Here is a 24,870-nt window from a genome sequence, read left to right on the forward strand (position 1 = left end):
GTTGGGCACCCTAAGTAATTCTAATCAGCTACATAGACACTTACCCAAGTCTTCTTTGTAAAAGTTGCTAAGGCTTGTTCACGGTTAAGTGAAAATTTTTGAATTTATTATTGCTTGCAAAATATCTATCTCTGGGGCCCTTCAGTTGATATTTTTTGTTATAGTGTCTAAATTCTTAGAAAAATACAGCCTATTTAAATAAATTGGTGTCAGATTTCTTGAGTTTTGTGCCGATTTCTTCTTCAATTGTTTTGGTGCTGTTAATGCTTTACACTTTTTCTTCTGTGTAAGCCTTACTGCTCAGTGCCACAGCTGCACAGGGTTGAGCTGAGCATTTTACAGACGGATCCTACTGGACCTTAAAGGGTTGGTAAGTTTATTACATGATGAAGTTGCACAACCTCACCATGTAACACACCCCATTTCTTCGCAGTGTGGATAGAACGGGTTTAGCAGAACCATCATTTTACAACACATTAACCACAATAACCCTGCACATGTTCCACATTTTTGGATTGCCTTTTCCCTGGGTTAACACTAGAGGTGGGCGAGCGACTGAAGGCTCGCATCCGGTTCTGGCTCAGTTCGTGGTGCTCCTGAACTCTCTCCTTCAGCAATTCTCCGCTTCTCCTCCCTGCCACTCCTGCAGCAGACGTGCTGACCCGCATGCCCATTGCACAGATGAGAGGGGGGCAGCGAAGCACAGTAGAGCCCTTCTGCAGATAGGCCCGCCCACATGGGGTAAATAAAAATGCAAAAAGCTTTCACAGTGGGAGCTCTGCTACTGCACTTCACTTGTATTGATGTGAAGAGGTGTCATGGTGTGAGATAACCCGAATCCTTTGTTTTGTTAAAGGTGTAACTTCCGTTCCTGAAGTGTTGAGCTGCTAGTAATGTCAGGAGTAACTTGTGACATCAGGAGTAACCAACCTTCCCTTAACTTTATAATTTTATCCAGAAAGGCTACTTTTGCCAACTTGATTTAACACATAATACAATACATTTTTTAAGAGTGCACTCATTTAGCTCCTCAAACGAAGCACTAACCTTTGAAATAAGACTGGAAATGATTACCCATCTAGTGGCTGAATTGCACAATTTGGAACCAAGAAAACTGTAATAATTCCCGGCTTCCTTGCTTGATCAAATTGTGTGATTCTAGCTATTCACTTGAAATACATCAGCTCGGGGGGTGTGCTGTACAAAACAGTTTCTTGTATATGGTTTCATAGATTAAAATGTTGCCCAAATACAGGGGGCATTTAGAGGGCACATGACACCTAACCTGCCTCTCATGGTTCGCTAATGGCATTATCATCAAGGCAGCAGGGGGATGTTTCTAAGTTTATCTTTCCAAACTCACTTCTAATAACTGCCACTCAATGCACTGATGTCATCTAATGTGCTAAAGTGGCACGCCCCCACGAGTCTTATCCTAAGTTTACATGATGTTTGTTGCATGATTTACATGCCAAGGTTTCTCATGGCTTCGCTCGTGCACAGGCTCTTAGAGCCAAGCCAGACCATTGGCTCAGCTCTCCCTCTAAATTTGCTAGCTCGCCCACCTCTAGTTCACACCAGTACGGAAAAGGTCAATAAACAAAGAAAAGATGGGAAGCAGAAACATCACCTTCATCTCCAACTTTCACCATGAAATTCTAATTTTTCTGGACTTCCAACGAGTGTAATAGTAGAGTATTGACCAGTACCAGATGTTGCTGTTAACTACCTCAAGGAAACTTAACAGGTAATGAGGGGCGCATTACTGGAGACAAATGCTACAAGTATCAAAATGACTGTATTGTATTGTAATTGCATTTATATAGCGCTTACTACCCCTGATGAGGTGTTGCAGCACTTTTTCGGCAAGTAGCACGCTACTCCGAAACCCATAAAGGATTAGTGTTCAATTAGTATAGTGAAATATGAAAGTCATTTGAGTGATGGATAGGTTGCTCAGTTATTTGGATTCAGAAGGATAGCGACGGGATAGAAGAGCGGAAAAGGTTTGCATTTATATAGCACTTGTTAACCCTGATGGTGTTGAAGCGCTTTTTTTCGGCGAGTAGCACGCTACTCCTAAACCCATAAAGGATTATTGCTGAACTAGTATAGTGAAATATGAAAGTAATTTGAGTGGTGGATATTGTATTGAGTTAATTGGATAGAAAAGGGTAGCGGAAGTATAGAAGAGGGAAAAAGGTTTGCATTTATATAGTGCTTGCTACCCCTGATGAGGTGTTGAAGCGCATTTTTCGGCGAGTAGCACACTGCTCTGGAACCCATGAAGGAATACTGGTGAATTAGTATAGTGAAATATGACATTTTAGAAGTGGACATGTTGGTCTGGTATTTGGATTGAAAAGGATAGTGTAGGGATATAAGAGTGAAGGATTTAGACTTTTTTTGGAGGTCATAGAAGTAGTGGGAGGCTTGGTATGAGTAAAAGGGATGTGGAGGGGTAAAGTCAGAGGGAGGAGTTTAGAAAGGCTTGTTTTGGGGGATCGGTATAGTAAAAGAGGTGTCAGATGGTGCAAGGAGGGGTAGAGTAGGGAAGAGCCTAGAAAGGGCTATTTTGGGGTTCATAATAGTGGTATGGGGTTTGGGTTGAATGAGTGAGTGGATGTATAGGATATATGGATAGAGGCACAGGGTGAGAAATCGGGTAATGCATTGGAAAGAGTAGTAGAAAGAGGTTTGAGAGGAGTCAGAAATTTGAGGCAGAAGATTTATTGAGAGAGGAATAGGGTGAGAAATAGGGCAGTGCATTGAATATGCTGAATTAGAAGCAAGTAATAAATATATAGATCCATAAGTACATGGAAAGTATATAGATGCATAAAGGAAGTAAGTATATGTAGATTAAAGCTATTGATAGAGGGATAGGTTGAGAAATAGTTTATGCATTCGATAAACTCTGTTTTCTTTTTAAACATAACTATTCTACAAGTTCATACAAAGCAATACACATACATAGGTACATATCTATAGTACAAATAAATGCTTATATACAGAGGGATATGCTGTATATTTCTGTTTGGGTATGGTGCTTATGTGGGAAAGAGCCAATTCTTGAGTAGTTTTCTGAAGATAAGGTGGTTGTCGGTGGATCTTTTGTTGGGGGGTAAAGAGTTCCATATTTTGGCTGCTTGAACTGAGAAGGAGGTGCCACCCATGTTTTTTTTCTTGTATCTTAGGATTTTAAGGCGAGGCGCCACTCTAGGGAAGAGGTTCCTATGTTGAATATTTTTGGTGATTTTATTCCTGATGAAGAGCGGTCCCATTCCATGTATTTCTTTGTGGGTGATACAAAGCAGCTTGAACGTGGATGTTCTGTCAACAGGTAACCAATGCAGGGCTTTCAAGGCAGGGAATATGTGGTCTCACAGTTTGATATGCAAGAGTAGCCTGGCAGCCGAGTTCTGAATCTGTTGTAGACATTTAATAGTCGTTAAAGGTGATACGTGGTAGAGGCTATGGGCGTAATCCTGTTTGGACAGAACAAGGGAGATGGTAGCTTGGACCTTGTGTTGAAACCCGAAATGGGGGAATATTCATCCCAGAGTTATTATAGTAACGCAGCTTGATCTTGCTAGTTTGTCCACTTGGGCATTCGTCGATAGCTTGGAGTCCATGGTCATTCTGAGGTTTCTTACTTCCTTTGAAACTTTAGGCGGTGATCCCAGTTCATCAGGCCAGGTGGCAAGAGGGTCATAATGTTTCCAATCACCACACATGAGTATTACCGTTTTGGAAGCATTCAAATTGAGATGGCTCCAAGTCATCCATTGATCCACGGCTCTGAGACAACCGAAAATTGGCGAGTTTCCAATGTCTTTGGGACATTCCAGTTGAAGGACTAGTTGCGTGTCATCTGCATAGTCATAGCATGTGAGGTGAAACTGATTGATCAGTATCAATAATGACTTCATGTAGATGTTAAAAAGCATGGGCGATGTTAGAATCGAATGTGCCATTGCCCCGTCTCCCATGCCGTATACCTTGCTATGTTAGCATTCATGTAGCTATTTTATATTGATCGCTATTGCAAATGTGTGTGACCAGCCCCTTTTAACATTGTGCAGGCTAAAGTTAGCATCTGAGATGCCATTTTCCTTCTCTGTAGCCCCATGTTACGCTGTAAGCAAAGCCTGGCCTCTGTGCCCCCGATCTCTGATTGCCTCAGCAGAAGCTGCTGTTCAGAAATTCCCTCTTATCTTATTCAAGATTGAAACTCAGATGCACGGAGAGAAAAGTTTATTCAGCTTTGCATGCCTATCCCTGGACGTTGTTATGCTCCCACACTAGAGAGAGCTGAGACCGAGCAAGATGACCTTGGGAGCCTGATAATGTGCACTCATTCGGCAGGTGGTAGCTCATCCCTCTGTGCCTTCTTTTTCAGCTTTTGCTCATGTTGTATTTTTTCCATCGGGCAGGACTTGAGAGGATTTGGAAGGCTTATTTTGTGTTACCAAGTGTTCTGAAATCAGTCCTTCAACAGCTATCCCAAGAGGCTGGTCAGACCAGGCTCCACTGCAGTGTACTTACCAATAAAGGTGTTAGATTGTATTCTCCACTGTCGTCCCGACTCTTCATGTCTGGGAAGGCCGAGAGATGGTCGCAAGTGATCCGGGTGGCCTATTTCGGGTCCCTTCCTTCAGCGAGATGATAGAGCCTTGAGGGACCCCAGCTTTTTTGGAGTACGGATTGTACAAGAAAGGTGTGGTATGGATGACATTAGTTCTGTTTCGAAGGTAGGATATGATCCAGTCTAAAGTAGTCCCCTCTATGCCAGCTTCGCAGAGTCTTTGTACCAGAGTGTCATGGTCAACTGTGTGAAAGGCAGGCGAGAGGTCCAAGAAGAGTAGCGCAGCAACCCCGTTGTGGTCAACTGTGTTCTTCAGGTCATCCCAGACGGCAAGGAGGGCAGATTCTGTGCCTCTTTCCGGCCGAAATCCTGTTTGGAAGTCTGAAAGTATGGCACTGTCTTCAATGAATTGTGACACCCGGGCGAACGCTGCTCTTTCTATTAGTTTACCCAGGAGAGGTCCATTTGTAATGGGTCTGTAGTTGTCAGGGTTCAGCAGGTCCAAGTTTGTTTTTTACTGGAGTGGCAGCAGAGGTTGGTGAAATAATTGTCTTGATTGTTTGCGGTGGACACGGGTCAGAAGGGCTGCCGGCAGGCCTGCTTGCTTTGAGCAGATCCATAAATTCATTGTGTGAGATGTGTTGGAAGGAACGGAGGGGCCAAGTTACAGTATTCTCGGATTGTTGTTTTGTACAAGGGTTAGTGCTGGTGCTTTGTCTCTGTTTTAAGTACGAGTCCCAAGGGTCTGCTTTATCCGTGTAATGATTTGCCAGTTTACCTATGCCAAATGGTATATACATGTATTTCCTCTGCAGTTAAATTATGGAATCTAGTAGGGAATTGAATATTTTTATATTGTATGTTTTTTAATTACATTGTGTTTTTTAGGTCTCACGATGCACTTTGACTCTAATTTTATGGTTTTTAGTGTGATTTATTTACTTAATGTGAAGTTTATTTTCCACTGGCAGTTTTAGGTGGTCTTAATGAAATTCATATATTGTACATTGTTTAAAATTCCATGGATGTTATCGAGGCTTCATAAGCTAACCTGAATTTCAGATGAAAGAGAATTGTCATTTGAGGTTCTTCTAATGAAACTCATTAAGGCCTGAGCACTCTCACTTTTTTCTCTTTTTAATCTGACTGTGATTTGTTTTAGGTATATACAGTCTTTTACTTATTTTTGGCTGCCCGTTTACTCAGTCTTAATGTATTCGATATGTACTTATTTAATATTTGAGATTCATGACTTGAGGCTGTTTCGCTGAATATTTAGTTTTTGACTTGATTCAAATATTCATAATGAATTTTGATATCCCCTGTTTACATGTTCACTAGAATCTGTCATGGTTGTGAAAAACCAAATAAAGGATATTTACTGACTGACTACATTGTTCCTGTTTTTAAAAGGGACAAAAGAAGCAGCAGATTGCATTATTGGCCAAATATACTTTTCAAAAATCAAACAAACGTGTCTGGTACAGTTCTTAATGAGAGTGCCTTGGAGTTGCTAGAGAGCCGGATCCTTCCTGGACCACAGACCAGCCACTGAGCTGCTGTCTGAAGCAATCCATGCTGCTTGTGATGAACAGCCTCTGTTGCCCTGCAGACTGCCTCTGGAGCAGCCACAGAGGACACCAAAAAGAAAATGGGGCACACAAAGGGCTGGTGGACCGCTGGATGCTGTTAAAACTCCCATTTCACAGGGTTGGGAAGGGAAAGAATTTAAAGTTTTGGGATAAAGAAGGCGTTTATTCAAATCTTCCAGCTCACCCCACATTATCAATTCCCTGCATCCAAGTAACTGGACAGGACGGACAGGAACCTGATGCCCGAGCAGCAGTGCCCATCAGGGTGCAAACCTGGCTATTTTGGGATTATGCAGTGCTGGCTAACAGAGGAACATGCAATACAAAGATCCTGTGAAATCAATTCTATGCATTTAGTTTCAGAGTCAAATATTCATATCAATATAAGTTAAATGAGGGAAATGGAAGCAGGCTGAGGGGGACACTGACCAGCACCCACTGAGCAGTGAATCATTTAGAAGGTCGCGTTCAGCCATTGCTTCAGCCACAGAGTTTCAGATTTATTCTATTAGTAAAAACCAGTGTCAACATCGGACATCAAACATAAAACACGATGGCACAATTATTAAATGTGTCCAAAAAATGGGAAATCATGTGCGGAAGCTGAGAGTATTTTTAACTTTGACACAACAGATTCCTGCGAACAAAATGAATTAAATGTGGAGAAGTCACTGAAAACAAATTCATTAAAAAAATGAATGCCACTTATCTCATTATAAGGCGCTCTCATAAAGATGTACATTTCCTAAGTGATGTTGAATAATTATTATATTGTGTGGAAATCTGGATTATGCTCAGCCAAATTGAATCAAGTTAATAATCTACTGATATAATTAAGCCTGGGTGGTGATGCTAATGTGATCAGGGTACATGTAGAGAAGTACATCAAAATATATGAAGAGAAGTAAAAGCACTTAGAAAAGAATGCTGGAAACAAATACCAAGTCTACAATCCTCACATGTGTGCCTCTGGTCACCATACATGTAGAAAGCCAGACTTATCCAGCAACGCAGCTGCAGAAGATATTCTGATTATGAGGCCATTTATTAGCACTGTTACCTCATCAGAAAATGTGCCAAAGAAAAGGATTTAAATCCATCGCCCATATGTAAGTAAGGGCTGTCCATAAAAAGAATCTTGTTCATTTTCTCCATGGTTTAGCAAATCAGACTAGGGAGGGGTCTTTGAAATCTGTATTCGACATATGTTGATGTTTACTTCTTGCAGGGCACCACTGTAGAGACCTTTTTTGAGAATGGGATTTCTTTAAAGCGAGGCCTAAGACTGATTTCACCAGGGTCTTTGATTTTGAATGTTTTTCAGAAGAGGAGTGATTGTGTGTTCATCAAAAACAATCTAAATTGATGATGTTAATAATACAACAGGTAAATACACAGATCACGTACCGCTCAGTACATCAACCCTGACGCCCATGTCTGTACTGAGTTTGTTTACGTTGCAAGGTTTGCTACAGTCATCATTGGCACATACTGATCACTGTGCATTTGCGATATCATGTACCTATCACTGGCAATACCTACTTTGAATGACGCCGCCCTCTGATTGGGCGCTCCAGCACAGATCATGGACTCTTCAGCAAAGGCCCTGGAGGAGTTCTGGCAGGCTCTCCCAGGAACAACTTTCAAGGTGACTTCTCGCAGCTTGGGTGCAGAGGGCTGGCCAGGGGCGGTCCTCCCCCAGCCTGCCACGCTGCATTCATCGCCCACTTTCACCCTCCTGCTGACCGGGGGCAGGGGGAGGGTATCCACGAATGTGTTCAATTCAACTTTGGTCTTCAGCTGTGGTGCAGAAAGAGAGAATAGACGGTTTAAAATTTAACGAAAATCCGTTACTTGCAAAATTCATATATTATTTTGGGGGCCGTGAAGGCAGTGGGCACAACCTGCGCACTGGCACCAACAGACACAGTTATTACATGGAGGGCCTGATTCACAAAGTAACTTACACAAGTGAATCCATGTCTTAGCAGTTAATGTCACACAAGTAGGATGCGCGTGAGAGTAATGTGCCGCCATTCTTCATTCAGGGAGGTGAGTAGGCACTGCAGGGTGGGGCTACTCTAGAAAGTGTTTGCACATCCACTACACTGTGTGTTGTGGTTACTCAGTGACTTTTCTAAGTGCATTCAACCTGTAGAAACAGCTGGAGATTTACCCCAGGGAAAGAGGCAGTAAATCCTTTTCTAGGACAGGGACATAAGAAAACTGACAAAAATGTGAGATGGTGAAGGAGGAGAGATATTTTGAAGTGGGAAAAAGTTAGCAAGAGTACTTTTGGTAAACATTTAAACCTGCGTAATTGTACCCTATGTGCAATTATGAATTAGTAACAACTTACACTTCCGTGTAATCGAGGAAAGGTGCCGCTCTTCCACCTTCACAGGAGTACTGCTAGAATGTGTTAACCTACGCCTACATGTAGGTGAGTATTAACCAACTGGTGTAGATTTCCATTTTTTTGTGAATTGGGCCTCCAAGTTTTTTTAAAACATGCTTATTAGCATTTTAATAAAGACAGTAAAAACAGATTAGTGTCAAATATTACATATCTGACCTCAGTCAGCCTAGTACTTGATACATTAATACTCCGCGATGCATTAAACATAGCTCATTTCCTCCCTCCCCATTCATACCCCAGCTTTCCTTTCCAGGGCCACACCACAGTCGAGTGTGGAAGGGGCCCACCGGTCAATAAAGCTGTCTATGGTGTCGGCCATGTTTGTCATCCCCAGGGCTTCTTCAAGTTGAGGCCACTTTGGAACTGTATAGTCAGAGCACTTAAGCAGTCTTACGCCGAGTACCAAGTTGTATCCTTGCATAGCTGACCATGGGTAGTCACAGCCAGGTCTAATGAAGCCAGCGAGCGCCCATCGTTGGACGTGGGCTGCCTCCTTTCTATCTTTCAGTGTGCTTTATCTATGTTGGCTTTGCTTGATTTAAACCTGTTGAGCACTTTGTCCCAGGGAATCCGATATCCGCTTTGTACGAAAGCCCCTACGCTTTTCTCTCTGGAGCACCCTACCCTCTAGATCTGCCCAATGCAACACATCGTTCCTCCAAGCATCTACTGTGGGAGATGTTTGTGCCTTCCACCTCCTGATAATGGCTGCTTCTGCTTCTGAAGAAAGTCCTGCACCTTTACGGCCTCGCACGGACTGAAACATGTTGGCACCAGGGTCTTAGGACCATAATACTCCCAAAAAGACCCATATTTTAAGTATTTTAGTAACCCAGACAGATCCAAAAATAAAGGGAAACTGGGGATCTGCCTGAGGTTTTTTAATCTTTCAGCCCCCCCTGGTCTCTAATTTCTACAAAGAGCTCCCAACACTGTGGTCGAGCCCACCCCGACTTATAGGCGTCGGGGTGACCCGATGATGAAGCATGACACCACTAGGGTGTGTGAGGGTAACTAAACCAAAAGGAAGTGCTTCCTTGCTCACCTATTGGTGAAGGCAAACATCCCCTTACTATATCCTTCACATCTTCCCATCATAGTGCACCTACACCGACCACTGGATGGTCAGTTAGAGTAATTTGTGTGTGATTAACAAATGCTTCTGCCAGTAGCAACACCAGCTCCATGAATCTTGAAGCCACTTTATTCTCTTTGGACCTACTAGACTGACCTTGATCGTCCCGTATTCTCTTTTCCCTACTATGCAACTATGTAAACGACAACTGCCTGCCAGTAGCCGATCAGCAATGGGCAATCCTATAGCATACGCAGTATGTTGGCATCTGGGCTGGGTTGCTGGGGCACTGGGGTAGATCTGACTCAACTTGTGAGGTGTTAGATGCCCAAAACTTCCTTTTTAATACATACAAGTCACCCCTAGGGTAGGTCCTGAACAGCCTAGATGGCAGGATGCAGTGTATTTGAAAAGTAGAAAATGTACATTTAGGTTTAACATGTCCTGGTAAAGGAAAACGCATGAATTCATGTTTCACTGCTGCAAGGCCTACCTCTCCCATAGGATAACATTGGAGTTACCTTTTTACATTTAATAAGCTGTGACTTCGAATTAGGAAAAGGTAGAGGGGTTGAGTTTTTAATCACAATCCTGAAAAGGGCGAAATATGGCATTTTCTTCTCCTAACCGTTTGGTGACTGCAGCCTGATTCTCGGTTAAATGACTAGGTAGAATTGGCAGTTGGAATTTGTGTGTGACAGTGAGACAAAGGAAGATAGGTGTTGGTAGGATGGTCCACTCTGATTTAACGAGGGGGAAGAGCTATCGCCTACCACACTTGAACACCCCAAAGGCTCTGCCTGAGCACTCTTACAAAGGTGTTGTGACTAGTCATTTGAGACCCCAGACAAGCTGGGGCCATGACAGGGAGGAAGGGGATGCCTGACACGTCGGGGGAGGGGGAGTAGAAACATCTACAAGCTTCTTCCACTTCAACATGGGAACCAGGTGTAAATATTGAACCCTTAGACACTTAGCCCCAACTCTTCAGTGCAGTTCTGTACCTTAGGACTGCACCAAGAAGGTGGACTGATGTGCTGTTAAAAGGTCTGCTACTCTGCTGAACCGCTGTCCTAAAGGACTGCTGCCCTACTGTGCTGACCAGCTGCCATGATGCCCTATTGTCTGGGTGAGAAGTACCGGGACTGTATCTCTGAAACCAGGACCCAAGAGGGCTAGTTGTTTGGCCTTCTTATGAGAAGCCTCAGGAACATAACAGGCTTGAAGCCAGCACCTGGACTCTGCTAATCTATGAGTCCTGCTCCCCCTAGTGGTGGCACCCCAGTCCTGTACCCTTTGAAGTGGCCCATCTATGGATCCAGCAGAACCGACACATCACTTATACAGCACTGGGCATCTCCCACAGAACTGGTGCATGGCCTCTGCCGCTAGACGCATCGCCTTCGGAACCTATGCATCGCCTCTGATGTGTGGACTTCTGCAACACAAGGATTTGCATTGCCATAGTAGCCCATCAGAACCAATGCATCCCCGCAAGGACTTCAACTCGCCCAACGCAGCCCATCGGAATTGCCGCTGAGTGATGCATCTCCAAGCATGGATATCGCCAAGAATCTTCACAGCATATCCTCTAAAGTCTGGGGCTGCCATGCTGCCTTTGTTGGTAGGCAGTCTGAGTTTAGCCATGGTGCCCTCCGTCTGCCATTTCTACAAACCAGTGACTCAAACAGTGCAACCAGGTCCCTGAGTAGTGTACTTGGCAGGGAAAATGGGATATTAGTAAAAAGAATACCACAAATGCGGTGGCATGAAGATCTTGGCCATGTCAATATGGCTGCCTCTGTAGTGGGCTAGACCAAAATGACACTTGGGCCCGCAGTGTTCACACAGACTACCACAATTTCCATCAATTAGATCATCTTTTTCATGGTATAGGTGTATGCTCAGGTAGCGAAGGGTGAGTGGTTGCCTGCGTATTGTCTGTCCCGCTAAACTAACAGTTTATTGTCACTGCAACAGAGCTAATGGATACACACAAGCCTTATTGTAGTTAACCCTTAGACTTTACAACCTTCCCATAGTCTTTCACAATGCATGCCAGGGGGGTAGGTCGACTATGATGTCCTTTATGTATAGCAGCATCTCGTCTGCATAAAGTGAAATTACCTGTGCGATGCCCCTCAGAGAGATTCCCCATATCACAAACTCCTGCCTTATGTTCCAGGCTAAGGGCTATATCGCTAATGCGAAAAATATGGGCGATAATGGGCACACTGCGTGATCCCCTTTGCTATCAGATAGATATGTGCCAACAAGTTTTCAGCCTGGCTGTGGGGGCCTGTAAGAGAATTGTATCCAGGAAATACACTGTGAACCAGGCCGAAACGCTGGAGTACTTTATAGATATAATCCAAATGTATAGTATCAAATGCCTTTCTGAGGTAAAGCACCAGACATGATGAGTGAGGGCAAGGGACTGCAGCCTCTTCTTGAACTTCATAAAATAATCTCAGATTGAGGGACGTGTTCCTATGAGGAACAAATCTATTCTGCTCTATATGGATAACTTTCTGCTAGTACTTTTCTTACATTATTATATCTGTGCTCAGGAATCACAATGGCCTGTTTGAAACCATGTCCAGTGGATTTCTGCCTGGTTTCTAAATAGATGTCACTATTGCTACTTTGGTCTAAGGAGGCAAGCTGTGCTGCCGTTTAGATGCATGATACTTCACAAGTAATTTGGACACCAGAAGAGATTAGTACATGTCATAGAATTTGATAGTCAGCCCTCCTGTCTGCTGCATTTTGCCCCTCGACTGCGCACTAACCGCTTGTTTAAGATCTTGCTCTGCAATGGGGACACCAGAGCCTGGCATCACTTCCCGGTCAGCTGGAGAGACGACTGACATCTAAAAAACGCATGAACTCATCTTCCATGGACGACCCCCTTTCTGAGAAGAAACCAACATATTAGTCCCTGAGTGAAGTGTTTATCTCCCACTGGGAACAGACAAATTCCTGGCTCATATTGTGGAGGGAAAGGATCAGAATGGGTTATGGCTGTGGCTTAATCAGCCATACTAACAGGCGGCCTACTGTATCACCCTTTGCATGAGCAAACTCAGCAAGACTCCGTTGGGCTAAGTGCTGAAGGTGCTGTAATCAATGGGTTCTTGGGCTTGGCCCACTCCAAGCATCTTAGTGCCGGTTCCTGGCACAGACTAAGGGCCCTATTTATGAAGGCCTTGTGCCGCAGGTGCGTCACTTTTAAAATAGGGAAAGTGATGTAACGGTGGCGCAATGCCTTCATAAATAAGGCCATAAGAGCCTTATTGACAATAAATTGACGCAGCCCAGCACCGCAAGCCATTTTGCTGCGCAATGCTGCATCACTTTCATAGCACAGGAATGTATCATATTTACAACAAGATGACGCATCCCTGAGGTCTCCCCTGCCCTTGTGTACAATTAGCTGCCATGTGCCAACGCAGTCACCCTTGTGCTATGGTGGAAGGGTGCATGCATTTTAGAGGAGAGTGTTTTTGTGCAGGAAGGGACAGCTTCTTGCACAAAAGCAATCCTGAGAGAGGTTTTCCTCTTTCTATGCGTGCTGCAGAATGTAGCACACATAGAAAGAGTTAAAAACGAGAAGAAATAAAAGTTTTTCTCCTCGTTGCGCCTCCCTACGGAAGCGTAGGATTCTGACACATTCCCAGGTTTGCAACATGTTGTAAATCTGGGAATGTGGCAGATTTCATGGGTGTTGTGTAGGAACACCAACAACAACACCCATGGCACGCCCCTTTCACGCAAAGTGCTGCTTCAAAAGGGGCTGTATTTACAAGGCCACGTAATGCCATGCAGGGTGGCTCTACATGGCCTTGTAAATATGGGGCAACACAAAAAAGTGAGGCACCGGCAGTGCAGCAAGGCACTTGTAAATATGTCCCTCAGTTTCCAAACAGAGGCGTACCACACCTCTGATTCGGAGGCATTACATGTTTCCCACTTTATAAGTGGAGATAAATCAAAACCTTTGTTAGCATGGCAATAGTTTTGGATAGCCAAATGGGGGGTCATCTTTTATCACTGAGTACTCCTACCTTGTTGACTCTAGTTTCCAGGTGGGTTAAGGCGTAGGCACTTTTCCCCAAGATAGTTTACTTCTTTTGGGTTATTGTTAGACCTGGCATCTTTTGGCATGTTTCCCCTGTCTTTTGCTTTCTGACCTCCTGGTTTTGACTCTTTTCTTGCTGGTTTAATGTCTCTGCGCACTTTCTCACTGCTATTCAGTGTTAAAGTGCAAGTGTTCCTATTGTGAATTGTATTATGGATTGGTGTTTCCATGATTGGCATATTCCATTTACTGGTAAGCTCCTACTAAAGTGCACTGAGAGTGCCAGGGCCTGTAAATCAAATGCTGCTAGTGGGCTTGCAGCACTGATTGTGCAACCCACACAAGCAGACCAGTAAAGAGTTCTCAGACCTGCCACTCCAGTGTCCGCGCGTTTGTAACTGCCATGTCGACCTGACAAGTTCACCCCCTTGCCAGGCCCTAATCTTCCCTTTTCTTACATGTGAGTCACCCCGAAGGTAGGACCAAGGTACCCCTGTGGCGAAGGTATTGTGTATGTTAAAGGTAGGACATGTACTAGTGTGAGACATTTCCTGGTAGTGAATTACATAGGTTAGAATGGGAGGTTACTTATAAAATCTCATAAGCCTAGCTTCCCATTGGGACAAGATAGGGAATGGAGTTTAGTATGTCTGGACTCAGAATGTAAAATGCATCTTTTAGTAGAGATGATTTTTATGTTCTGTGTTGGAAAGTACCACTTTTTGAAAGTAGGTATTTTGTTACTTAGCCATACTGTGTGCCTCTACTGGGTTTGTAGATTGACTGTCTGACTTTGGAGTAACACGGGCTGGGGATTTGCATTCTCTTCAGACAACCACTAGGGGGTGGAGGGGTTCGAGGTGTGTCCTGCCTTCCCTGGGTGAGCCAGGGCTGGGCAGAATAGACTTGAGCTGCATTTAGAGTAGTGGGATGAGATTTCCTTGCACCTGAATGGGCCTGGTCTGCTTTAGACAATGCTGTCTCCACCTCCTCCCGGGAAGCTGGGCCAGAGAGGACCAAACTGGTTTGGACTAGGTACAGATACTCTTTGCCTAAGAGAACAAAGAGAAACTGAGTATAAATATTGGGGCCGAAACCTTAGAACTTTAGAACTCGCTGGAATCAAGGAAACCTGCCAGGAAGAAGAGCTGGAAGAGCTGCCAGGAGTGCCTCTGTTCTCTGTTGTTGCTTTGTTGGGTTGGTCTGCAGCTGCTGCTTCTGCCTTGGGCAGTGAAAGGACTGGGCTGTACTTTCTCAACTTGTTGCTGAGTATCTCCAAGAGCTTGAAGTAGAGCTTGCCTCCTGTTCTGAAGTCTCAGGGACCGCAAAGACTTCAACGACCTCTGGGATCCGAACCTGAAACTGTGGTTTCAGTTGCCACAGAGGGGAAAACCAACGACTCCGTCCCTGGCTCCGTGTCCTGAAGGCACTGCAGAGGCACCGCTGCACCTCGCACTGCAAACCTAGTCTCATGAAACTGCCCCCGCCACCAAGCTGCTGCTTGCACCGTGACCTGTGGGCAGCGCACTCCGCACCACCTCACTTCACTTCGCCGCCATGGTCTTACCCGCACCGTAGCTCCCTGCTGACTTAGACACCCGTGACCACATCGTGGTTTGGGGGCACCGCTAATAAGTCTCATAATGCACCGCCTTGCCGCACACCACAGTCTGGGTCAACTGATGGCAGGTCCCACCAACCAGCTCTGTTGCTTGCACCGGGACCTGCCAGCACCGCAACGAGCATCGTCTCACTCTGCACCGCAGCCCTGGTCTCACCGATGCCGCTGGACGACTGTCACCGAGCGGCTGCCTGCACCGCACCTTGAGGGCACCGCACGCTGCACCGCGTCACTTCACATTGCAACCGCAATGTTGTTTTCAGCACCACAGTAGCACCGGAAAGAGCTACTGACTTCAAGGAACTGCATTTTTAAGGTTATTCTTGCAAAGTGCATATTTTCAGATGCAGTATGTTGGTTTTTGTCTTGTTTTGAAATATAAAGTATTGTATATTTTCCTAAACTGGTGTGGTGTCCTTTTAGAGTGTTTTCACTGTATTACTGTTGGTGATGTGCAAATGCTTTACACACTGCCTCTGAGATAAGCCTGACTGCTCGTGCCAAGGTACCAAGGGGTTGAGCAAGGATTATTTTAGTAGTGTATCCCCTTATTCTGGCTAGAAGTAAAGGTCCCTACTTGGACAACTGTGCAAACCATTGCCATCTAGAGACCCCCATTTCTAACATTAGTTGTCAGCGATGAGGATAGGACTTGTGTTTGACCTACAGTGATTGGTGAACACTACTACCATATTGCAGATCATTAGGTACCACGTACTGTTTCTTTTGGCCTATTTTTGATTCAATCATTTTTAGGTTGAGCCTAAAGTCAGCGCGCAAGCGCTGCTCTAAGGATGATCTGTGGTTGATCACTACGTGAGGGAAGCCCCGCCCACTGCCCCGCCCATTTTTTCATTGGCTTGTGTCTTTGTCCTTCATAAATGCTGTCTTCTGATTATGAGGCTTGTTAGTCCCCCCTTAGTAGGGCCATCTCCTCATTTGTACCCTCCCATGGCTACTGGCCCATTTACTTCGAGTGTTACATGGTACAGTACATGTTATTTGGACTGTAAGCACTATTTTTTCTGTGCCTTCTCACCCCAGCACGCACTCTTTTTGTCCGTGCCTTCTCCCCATCCCCCCACTCGCAATGCAATAGGACTCACGTAAATGCGAGTCCTATTACATTTCAAATGCTTGTTTGTAAAGCAATCCTGCAAAGCCTTTTGTTTGCATTATAAATGCAATTGGCTGTAATGCACGCACCTTGGAGAGCATACTGCCCTTTGCAGCCTTATTGTCCATGTACTCTGAGGAGCTGTGTATTCACGGCTAATATTTCCATTTCTCAAAAGCTCAGTGCGGTGGCCAGCTTTCGGTCTGATTTCAGTCTGAAGCTATGCATGGACACACACTGAAGGGGATATATTAATGTGCATCCCTCTTGAGACGAGGTGTTCAAAAACACTTCAGAGCGACTGTTTCTCTGGCATTAGTGTTAGCATCTCTTTAGCACTGCATCTTTCACGTTCGACTATATACACAAATGGAAGCACCATGATCTAGTCAAAGAAACTCATGCTTTCGTTTATCATGCCGTGTTTCCTGGTTTTGTCGCATGGCTGAAGCAGTGCAGAGTTTTTTCAGAGCTGTCTTTACCCAGATGCAGTCCATTATGTAAAAATGCATTTGTTGTCACACCTGCTTTTATTGCTATAAAACATCATGGTGCCGATTCCGATCCTGGAAAAATATTCCCCGTACGAATTGTATCTGGATTTTTTTACGTACGAATCGTACAAGTCCCGTACAAACTGGCAAGTACGATTCGTATGTGAAAAAGTCCATACGAATTGCATTGGGTAAATTCCCCGACACGTCCTCGGGTCGGGAAAAGTGTCCGACACGTCCCCGGACAGTTTTACGTACGAATCGGAAAACTGAAGTCCGAGCGCGCAAGTACGATCCGTACCGTCCGTCCTATTGTACAACCTTATGGAAAAAGACCGTCCGGAGCGAACTCCTATAGCAACCATGGAGACGTCCAAACAGGTGCCCGGTACGCGCCGAACACCCCCCCTGTCCCCCGTATGTACGCGCCGTACCCCCAGCCCCCCCGTGTGTTCACGCCGTACCCCCAGCCCTCCCGTGTGTACGCGCCGTACCCCCACCCCCCGTGTGTACGTGCCGTACCCCCAGCCCCCTGCGGATGTACGGAGCGTATACCCACCCCACCCCCGAATGTACGGAGTGTACCCCCACCCCACCCCTGTATGTACTGAGCGTACCCCCACCCCCGTATGTACGGAGCATACCCCCAGCGCTGGGGGTCCACACCGTACAGACGGGGTGGGGGTACGCTCCGTACATACGGGGGTGGGGTGGGGGTATGCTCCATACATCCGCGGGGGGCTGGGGGTACGGCGCGTACACACGGGGGGGGCTGGGGGTACGGCGCATACATTCGGGGGCTGGGGGGGTGTTTGGCACGTACAGGGCCCCCTTTTCCTCACGCTTCGCGGTGTACTTCGCTTTTCCGGCACTTTTTGGGTGCCGTAGAAATATTGCCGTCCGGAGTGCTGTCGGTACGAATCGTAAAAAGCTGCCTGACTCCGTACGAATGTCGCGTATGCGCTGTCCCCGATCACATTCGTATGTATTTTTTCGTCGGTCGGTGTCTTTTCCGATTCGTACGAATTTCAGGAAGGCTAAGGAATTTGACCCATCACTTACATGGGACCGGGTTGATTCTATCTAATGGTATGATCAGTTTGGCCCAGGGCAGTCGGGCAATGCAGGGAAAAATTGGAACAAGGGTCACACTTCTCAACCACCTCAGCCCTTTCGGCCACCACAAACCGGGGGCACGGCCCCGTGTACAGGGAATGTGGGGGGCGGTCGAAAAGGAGTATGCTGGGATCTTAATAGAAAGACATGCACCAGAGCCCAAGGCACTTGTAAATTCAGGCACGCATGCTCCATATGTAATCACCCCTCTCACCCAGAGTCGAAATGCCTCAAAAAAGGGAATGTATTTTCAGGAAAGAGAGGGAGGAAGAAACAAGAATAAGGAAAAAGAAGAAATGGTAACACATTCACCCATTGACTTATTTGCCATGACTCCTTGGTTAAATAAGTACCCATATCATGCCACAGCTAGGATGTTACAAGAGGGGTTTTTGTATGGTTTTAGGATTCCAGCTGGAGACTACACAGGGACGCCAGAGTGTAAAAATCAGCTGTCGGTATGGTCAAACCCAGGGGTGGCAGCACAAAAAATTAATAAGGAATAGTGCCTGGGTAGAATAGCGGGTCCATTTGACTTCGTCCCTGTGCCAAACTTTGTCTGCTCCCCCCTGGGGGTGGTCCCAAAGAAAGAGGAGGGGGAGTTCAGGTTGATTCATAATCTATCAGCCCCTAGAGGCAATTCATTAAATGACTCCATCAACGAAGAACTCTGCAGCGTAAAATATGCTTCTTTTGACCAGGCGGTGGATATGCTAAGGGTTTTGGGACCAGGGGCCTTGCTAGCCAAATCAGATGTTGAATCCGCATTCCGGCTGCTTCCGGTTCAACCTTTAGATCATCACCTGTTAGGTTTTTCATTTCAAGGAAAATTCTACATGGATAGGTGCATGCCCATGGGTTGTTCTGTTTCCTGTGCTTACTTTGAAATATTTAGTTCATTTTTGGAATGGGTTTTCAGGCAGGCGACTCAACACCAATTTGTCATGCATTATCTTGATGACTTTCTCTTTCTGGGGTCGGCGGGTTCCTGGGAATGCGCAGGGGCATTGGAGGAATTTTGCATGCTCATGCGTACATTTGGGGTCCCTCTGGCACCAGGGAAGACAGTGGGTCCAGCAACCACAATTGAATTTTTAGGCATTGAATTGGACTCGGTACAAGGATGTTTTAGGTTACCTAAAGAAAAAATAATGAAATTTAGAGCAGCACTCCAAAAATGTTTGTCAAAAGATAACGTAACCTTACACCAGCTGCAACAGGCAGTGGGACAGTTGAACTTTGCGCTACGGGTAATACCTATGGCACGACCAACATCATCACACAAGACTGTCGTCTGAGGTTCGCCAGGACATGCGGATTTGGATCGCATTTCTGGAGGATTTCAACGGCAGGGTAGTGTGGCCTGGTCCCCCCACTACTTCCGCGGAGTTAGGTTTATGGACTTGCGGACAGTGTGGGATTTGGTGCCATACTCGGGAACAAGTGGGTGGCGCAACAGTGGCCGGCTTGGTGGGTCGAGAGTGGTCTAACGGCCAACATAGGTTTCTTGGAACTGTTTCCCATTTGGGTGGCATTGACGGTTTGGCCCTATCATCTGCGAAATCAATCGGTGATTTTTTGGTCAGACAACATGACAGTGGTCGAATGCATCAACCAACAGGCGGCACGGTGCAAAATGATTCTCCGCCTGCTGAAAGAGATAGTGCTGTTATGTATGAAACTGAACATACAGTTTAAGGCTAAACATGTCCCGGGGGTGCTGAATAATGCTGCTGACGCACTCTCTCGCTTCAAGATGCAGGTTTTCAGGGAACATCTACCATCTGCAGAGGCAGCACCAACACACTTCCCGGAAGTACTCTGGAAGATTGGTGCCCCCAGCTACAGAACCTCGTGGCTGCTAGCCTAGCACCCAGGAGCTTACGAAGGAGCGTTTTGGTCTTACTGCACTTTTTGGGGGCAGGACTGGGCGGATAGCTGGCATAAGTCCAGGGCATGCCTCTTGTATTTAGACAATTTAAATAGGGAGGGGCGCTCTGCTGTGACAGCCAGGCGACATGTAGCAGCGGTTTCTTTCTTTGCACAGATCAGGGACACAAAAGACCCCACGAATAGCTTAATTGTAAGAAAGGCATTGAAGGGGTGGCATCGCATCCAGGGGGCTGCTCCTGACACCAGGCAGCCGATTGGTTTGGAGCGGCTGACTGCTCTGCTAACGGCCTTGGGCGCCATCTGCAGTTCAATAGGGGAGGCATTACTATTCAGAGCTGCCTTTGCATTGGCTTTCTATGGGGCATTCAGGGTGGGGGAACTGGTGGCACGCAACAAGTTGGATGTCCAAGGTGGGCTCCTCCTGGAGCATGTGAAGATACAGGGTGACCCTTTGCTAATAACCATTAAAAAATCTAAAACCGATCAGGAAGCTCGGGGTGAAGGGGTGGTACTTCACAGGGCAAAAAGCAATCCATGTTGCCCAGTGATGCATCTAGAAGCTTATCTCAGACAGAAGACTAGTGCTGTAGGTGGGACATTGTTACTACATGCGGACAGTACCCCACTTACCATGTTCCAGTTTAAAAGGGTATTGGCCATGGCGATGGGCAGGGCAGGTCTGAATCCAAAGGACTTTGGGACTCATTCATTCAGAATAGGGGCTGCCACAGAGGCAACGGCTAGGGCGTTGCATAGCAGCAGTGTAAAAAAGATTGGACGATGGGCTTCTAATAGTTATAAGCGCTATGTGCGGCTGCACATGTTGTGGGGGTACCAGACAATGGTGGACTGATGCCTGTCTTGTTTTGTTTGTTTGCTTTCAGTTTCTCTAACCTGTCACGCAGGGGGGAAACTGCCGTCGCCACAACAGCATGATTCTTCACAACGGCGGTCACAACCACGGGACAAAGGAGCACAGGATGTGTGGGTCATTGGTCATTCTTATATACGGCGTATGAAATCGGTTTTCCTTTCAGGTAATTACAGACAAAGAGCTGAGCAGAATGGTTGCCAAGTCTCTTTTCATGGTAAAGGGGGTCTCTGCCTCAGTCAGATTAGGGGTTTTGTGATGGGTCTTTTGAAGAGACACAGTCCTTCGCCCACAATAGTTATTTTGCATTTAGTTTGGAATTTTCTGGTAACACTGGGCAGAAGGGTCTTGATGGAGGACATAATCTCCAAAGTAGGCTGGTTAGCTAAGGAGTGCCAGGGCTGCACCATAGTTTGGTCGCAGATGATACCCAGATTCAAATGGAGGGGGGGGAATTCTGTGAAAGCGTTGCATCACTCGGTAAGGAGGGTCAACAATAAAATTGGGAAACTGTTCAGGTCCCCTCAGCTACAGAACATTGCACATGGGTGTGTCAGGGGAGAACCGTGCTTCTTAAAAGACGGGGTCCACTTGACTAGGTTAGGTAATGAAATAATGTTAGAAAATTTCATAGCTTGGCTAGGGAGTTTAAGGGCGGGGCATGAACTTTCGGGGCAACAGGAGGGGGGGCCAGATAGTCGGGCAACTACGCTGGCCTGTGGTGGTAAGGTCATGACTGGTGAGCAGTAAATTTAAGGTCTTTAGGGGCGCCACCATTCTCGGATGGGGTCGCCCAGGGGGAGGGACAAGGGGTCTCTCTTATAACTCCAGGGGCGGTACATCCGGTTGGCTGAATGGGTTCGGGGAAAGGGGGGAGTCCCGCTTTCTTCAGGCTGGTTGGCTGCCTCACACTGGCATGATGACGTCTCTAAATGGCGCAGAGTGTAAGAGCCCCCAATTTTAATGGAGTTCAGGGAATGTATGGGGGTAACTGGGGGGAAGTACCCTCTCGGTAAGCGGGCCCTCTGCGCATGTGCACTCCTACAAGAGGGCGTGGCTAATTGATAAGGATCTGACATCGGTTAGCGACCTTGCCGTCGGCCCAAATATGATACGCAGAAAGTAATTCATGTATGATTATGATCCAGATGTTAGATTCGGATAGGAAAAACTATGTATTAGAAATATGTTAAGGTTAGCCATCTGATATCTGTGCATATGAATTGTAATCAAATGTCATGCTATGTTTCTGCATAAATTGTGTAAATATTGTTTAATTCAATTTTATTTTGTTTTCATATTTTAATAAATACGGCCGGGGATTGTACGACCCCCGCCTCCAAAGAAACTCCCCTCTCATGTCCATCATTAGTAAATGTGGTTTATGCACAGGGCGGGGGGAGGGGGAAGTTTGGTAGTCCCAGGCCATACAGCGATCGGCAACGGTGAGGTAACTGGTACGGGATCATCGAAATGCCCTTTAAATGCAGCGTGTGCTCTTGAAAAAGCATTTCCTCACCTTGCTGTATATATTTGGGATTCCACTGTACTTCTAGAATGCTCCAAGTAATGTGCTAATTCAACAGAGACGAATCTAGGGCCGAACGAGAGTAAATCCCACCCGCGCCAGGCAAACACTCAACCACAAGAGTAACACATCCTCCGCCAGCAATTATTACTTTGATAACAACAGAGGAATAAAGAAAAACTTTAGGCGCACTAGTTTCTGTCCCAGCAAAAACCGACACTCTTCTCCACAGGTACAGCCTGCCATTTAGACAGTTTTTGTTTTGAAGCTCCCATATTTAAAGACACCTGCCTGTCCCACCTATACACGCGTGGCTCCTTGGAAGCGATGATCCCGTGTGCACACTGCCTACTGCGAGTAGGGGACATAGTTTATTTGTAAATAACAGCAACATTCCCGGGTGGTTCTTCTGCCATCCCCTCAGAGTTTCTCTTATGGCCCCAGAAGCTAAATCTTGAATACATGAGCACCCCACCCCACGCCCCTTCCTTCTCTCTCATCTCTAGCTTCCCGCAGGCTCCTTGGGGTTTTTTCCCAACAGCCTCAGTCTCTCTTCTTCTCACCATGCCTCCCACCCAATGCACTACTTATATGGCATGCCCCAGAGCACAGCTGCTCTTACACCGGACAGACAGCAGTGCATACTTTCCTTGTGTGGCACAGACAAGAGAGCACGTTTCATTTGCGCTGGAATGATGGCAATCAAGGCTCATGAGGATAGAGAACAGTGCTGTTTTCACTTAAGTAGTACAGGTACCCGCCCAAGCTTCCGTTACACAGGAGACACAGCAGTGGCAAATGTCCTCTTCTAGGACAGACAACAATGGAAGGTTCCCTTCTGACAGCAGTGGAAGCTTCCCTTACACAGGACAGTAGTGCAGCCTTCTGTTACACAGGGCAGACAGCAGGGCTTTAAGTGGGATGAAAAAACTGGGGGATCTCCCAAAGGGGCGTGGCGATGTAATGAAGGGCTTGGCTTAAAAACACATGTGCAAAAACTCTGTGCTTAGCATAGTGTTGCCCACGACTGGTACTTTACTTCTTCTGTCCTTCCAAATATAAAATACAAGTAACATTACACCCACAACAATACAGGACTGTTGGCTTTGCCAATGGTTGTTACTAGCATAAGATAAATAAGCAACAATTTTGGCTTTGTTGTATATAACATTGAAAATGCTTCAGTTCTGAAATTATGAAACTGTGAAAGAACTGTAACGAGTCTCTTTGACGTTACATCAAAGGCATTGAAGGGTGGGACTTAGTGGGGGAAAAAAAGTAGGGGAACTGTGGGCGGAGCATCAGGGGGTGGGAATATTCCGAGGATTGGGTCAGTGGGCGGAGTCAGAGGTGTGGCTAGAAAGAGCAAAACATCCCAATTTTTAGTATGTATGGCATTTCACTGACGAGTTACAGCTTATAATGTTATTTAATGCAACCAATAGGTACACGTTTATTTGAGGTTTAATAGATGAGTTACTGACATTAAAATACAATTACAATGTGGCATACGTATTCAATCACAGAATGTCCCAAATACGCATATGGGTGGAATCATAAGCCATTTGTGTCCGAGCCATGCAGTTTCTTTCATTAGCACTTCTCCTCCCTATTTCTAACCATTTCTGAACATAACACTTGGCTTTAGATTCGATGAGAGGAAGCCCCACGTGTTGGGGAGCACTGTTGATGACATCATTCTGTGCCCCACGGTCAATGCAAAATTGTATTCATGTGTTTTTACATGCTTCACGCAACATGTCATGAAGCCAGCATTAGATGCCTCTTAGTTTCCTGTTATTGTATCTAGACCTAGCACTCTAAAACAACCCAGACCTGTTGGTTTTGCAGATGCGTTTAGCAGTATCAGATGAACGAGATACAACTATTTTATGAGTAGTAGTTTGTGTAATTACCACTAAAGTTAGATAGCAACCAGAATTGCAAATGCATCAATTCTGAAATGATGAGACTCAAACATTGGTAGAGTCAAAAATAGGTAGCGGTCCTCAGATTATTTCAATCAGTTATTTTCTCCCCTACAGGCTACTATCCTCTGCAATCACTATTAGGCACCTTCCTCCTTTGTCTCTCCATGAGCACTGTAGGTGTCTAGGAATACCACCCACCAGAGACTGCATGAGAGAAGTTCAAACATGAATGGCAAAATATCCTAGTTTGCAAATGTTTTCCACATAATTATAACTCTGCTGTGTTTGCCACAGAAAGCACCACCTGCTTCATAAGCTGATGGTTTTACCTAAAAATTTGTTTGTATCTCAAATGGATCAAAACAACGTGACTTGTGTTGCTGTGAAGTCGAGGGCCCTTTACAAAGGTTGACTGGTAACGTTCTCAGGGCTACTATTAATGAGGCGAAAGCTTTGCATTGTGCAAAAATTTCAAAATAACAAAGTATCAGAAAATGTACCACATTAAGCTGCAGTCTTTCTTGGCTGTATAATTTAGTCAACA

The 24,870-nt window shown here is 45.7% G+C and overlaps 1 protein-coding gene across 3 annotated transcripts in view; it reads right to left on the reverse strand.

Moving 5' to 3' along the window:
• Positions 1-24,870, reverse strand: part of LOC146829787 (granzyme B(G,H)-like) — a 163,172-nt gene that overhangs the window by 27,979 nt on the left and 110,323 nt on the right. For all 3 annotated transcript variants that reach the window (XM_085608501.1, XM_085608503.1, XM_085608502.1), the window contains exon 4: positions 7,723-7,980. In XM_085608501.1, coding sequence (XP_085464627.1) covers positions 7,723-7,980 — 258 coding nt within the window. The remainder of the gene's footprint in view (positions 1-7,722; positions 7,981-24,870) is intronic.

This window comes from Triturus cristatus, chromosome 5_2, assembly GCF_964204655.1.
Source record: "Triturus cristatus chromosome 5_2, aTriCri1.1, whole genome shotgun sequence".
NCBI lineage: Eukaryota > Metazoa > Chordata > Amphibia > Caudata > Salamandridae > Triturus > Triturus cristatus.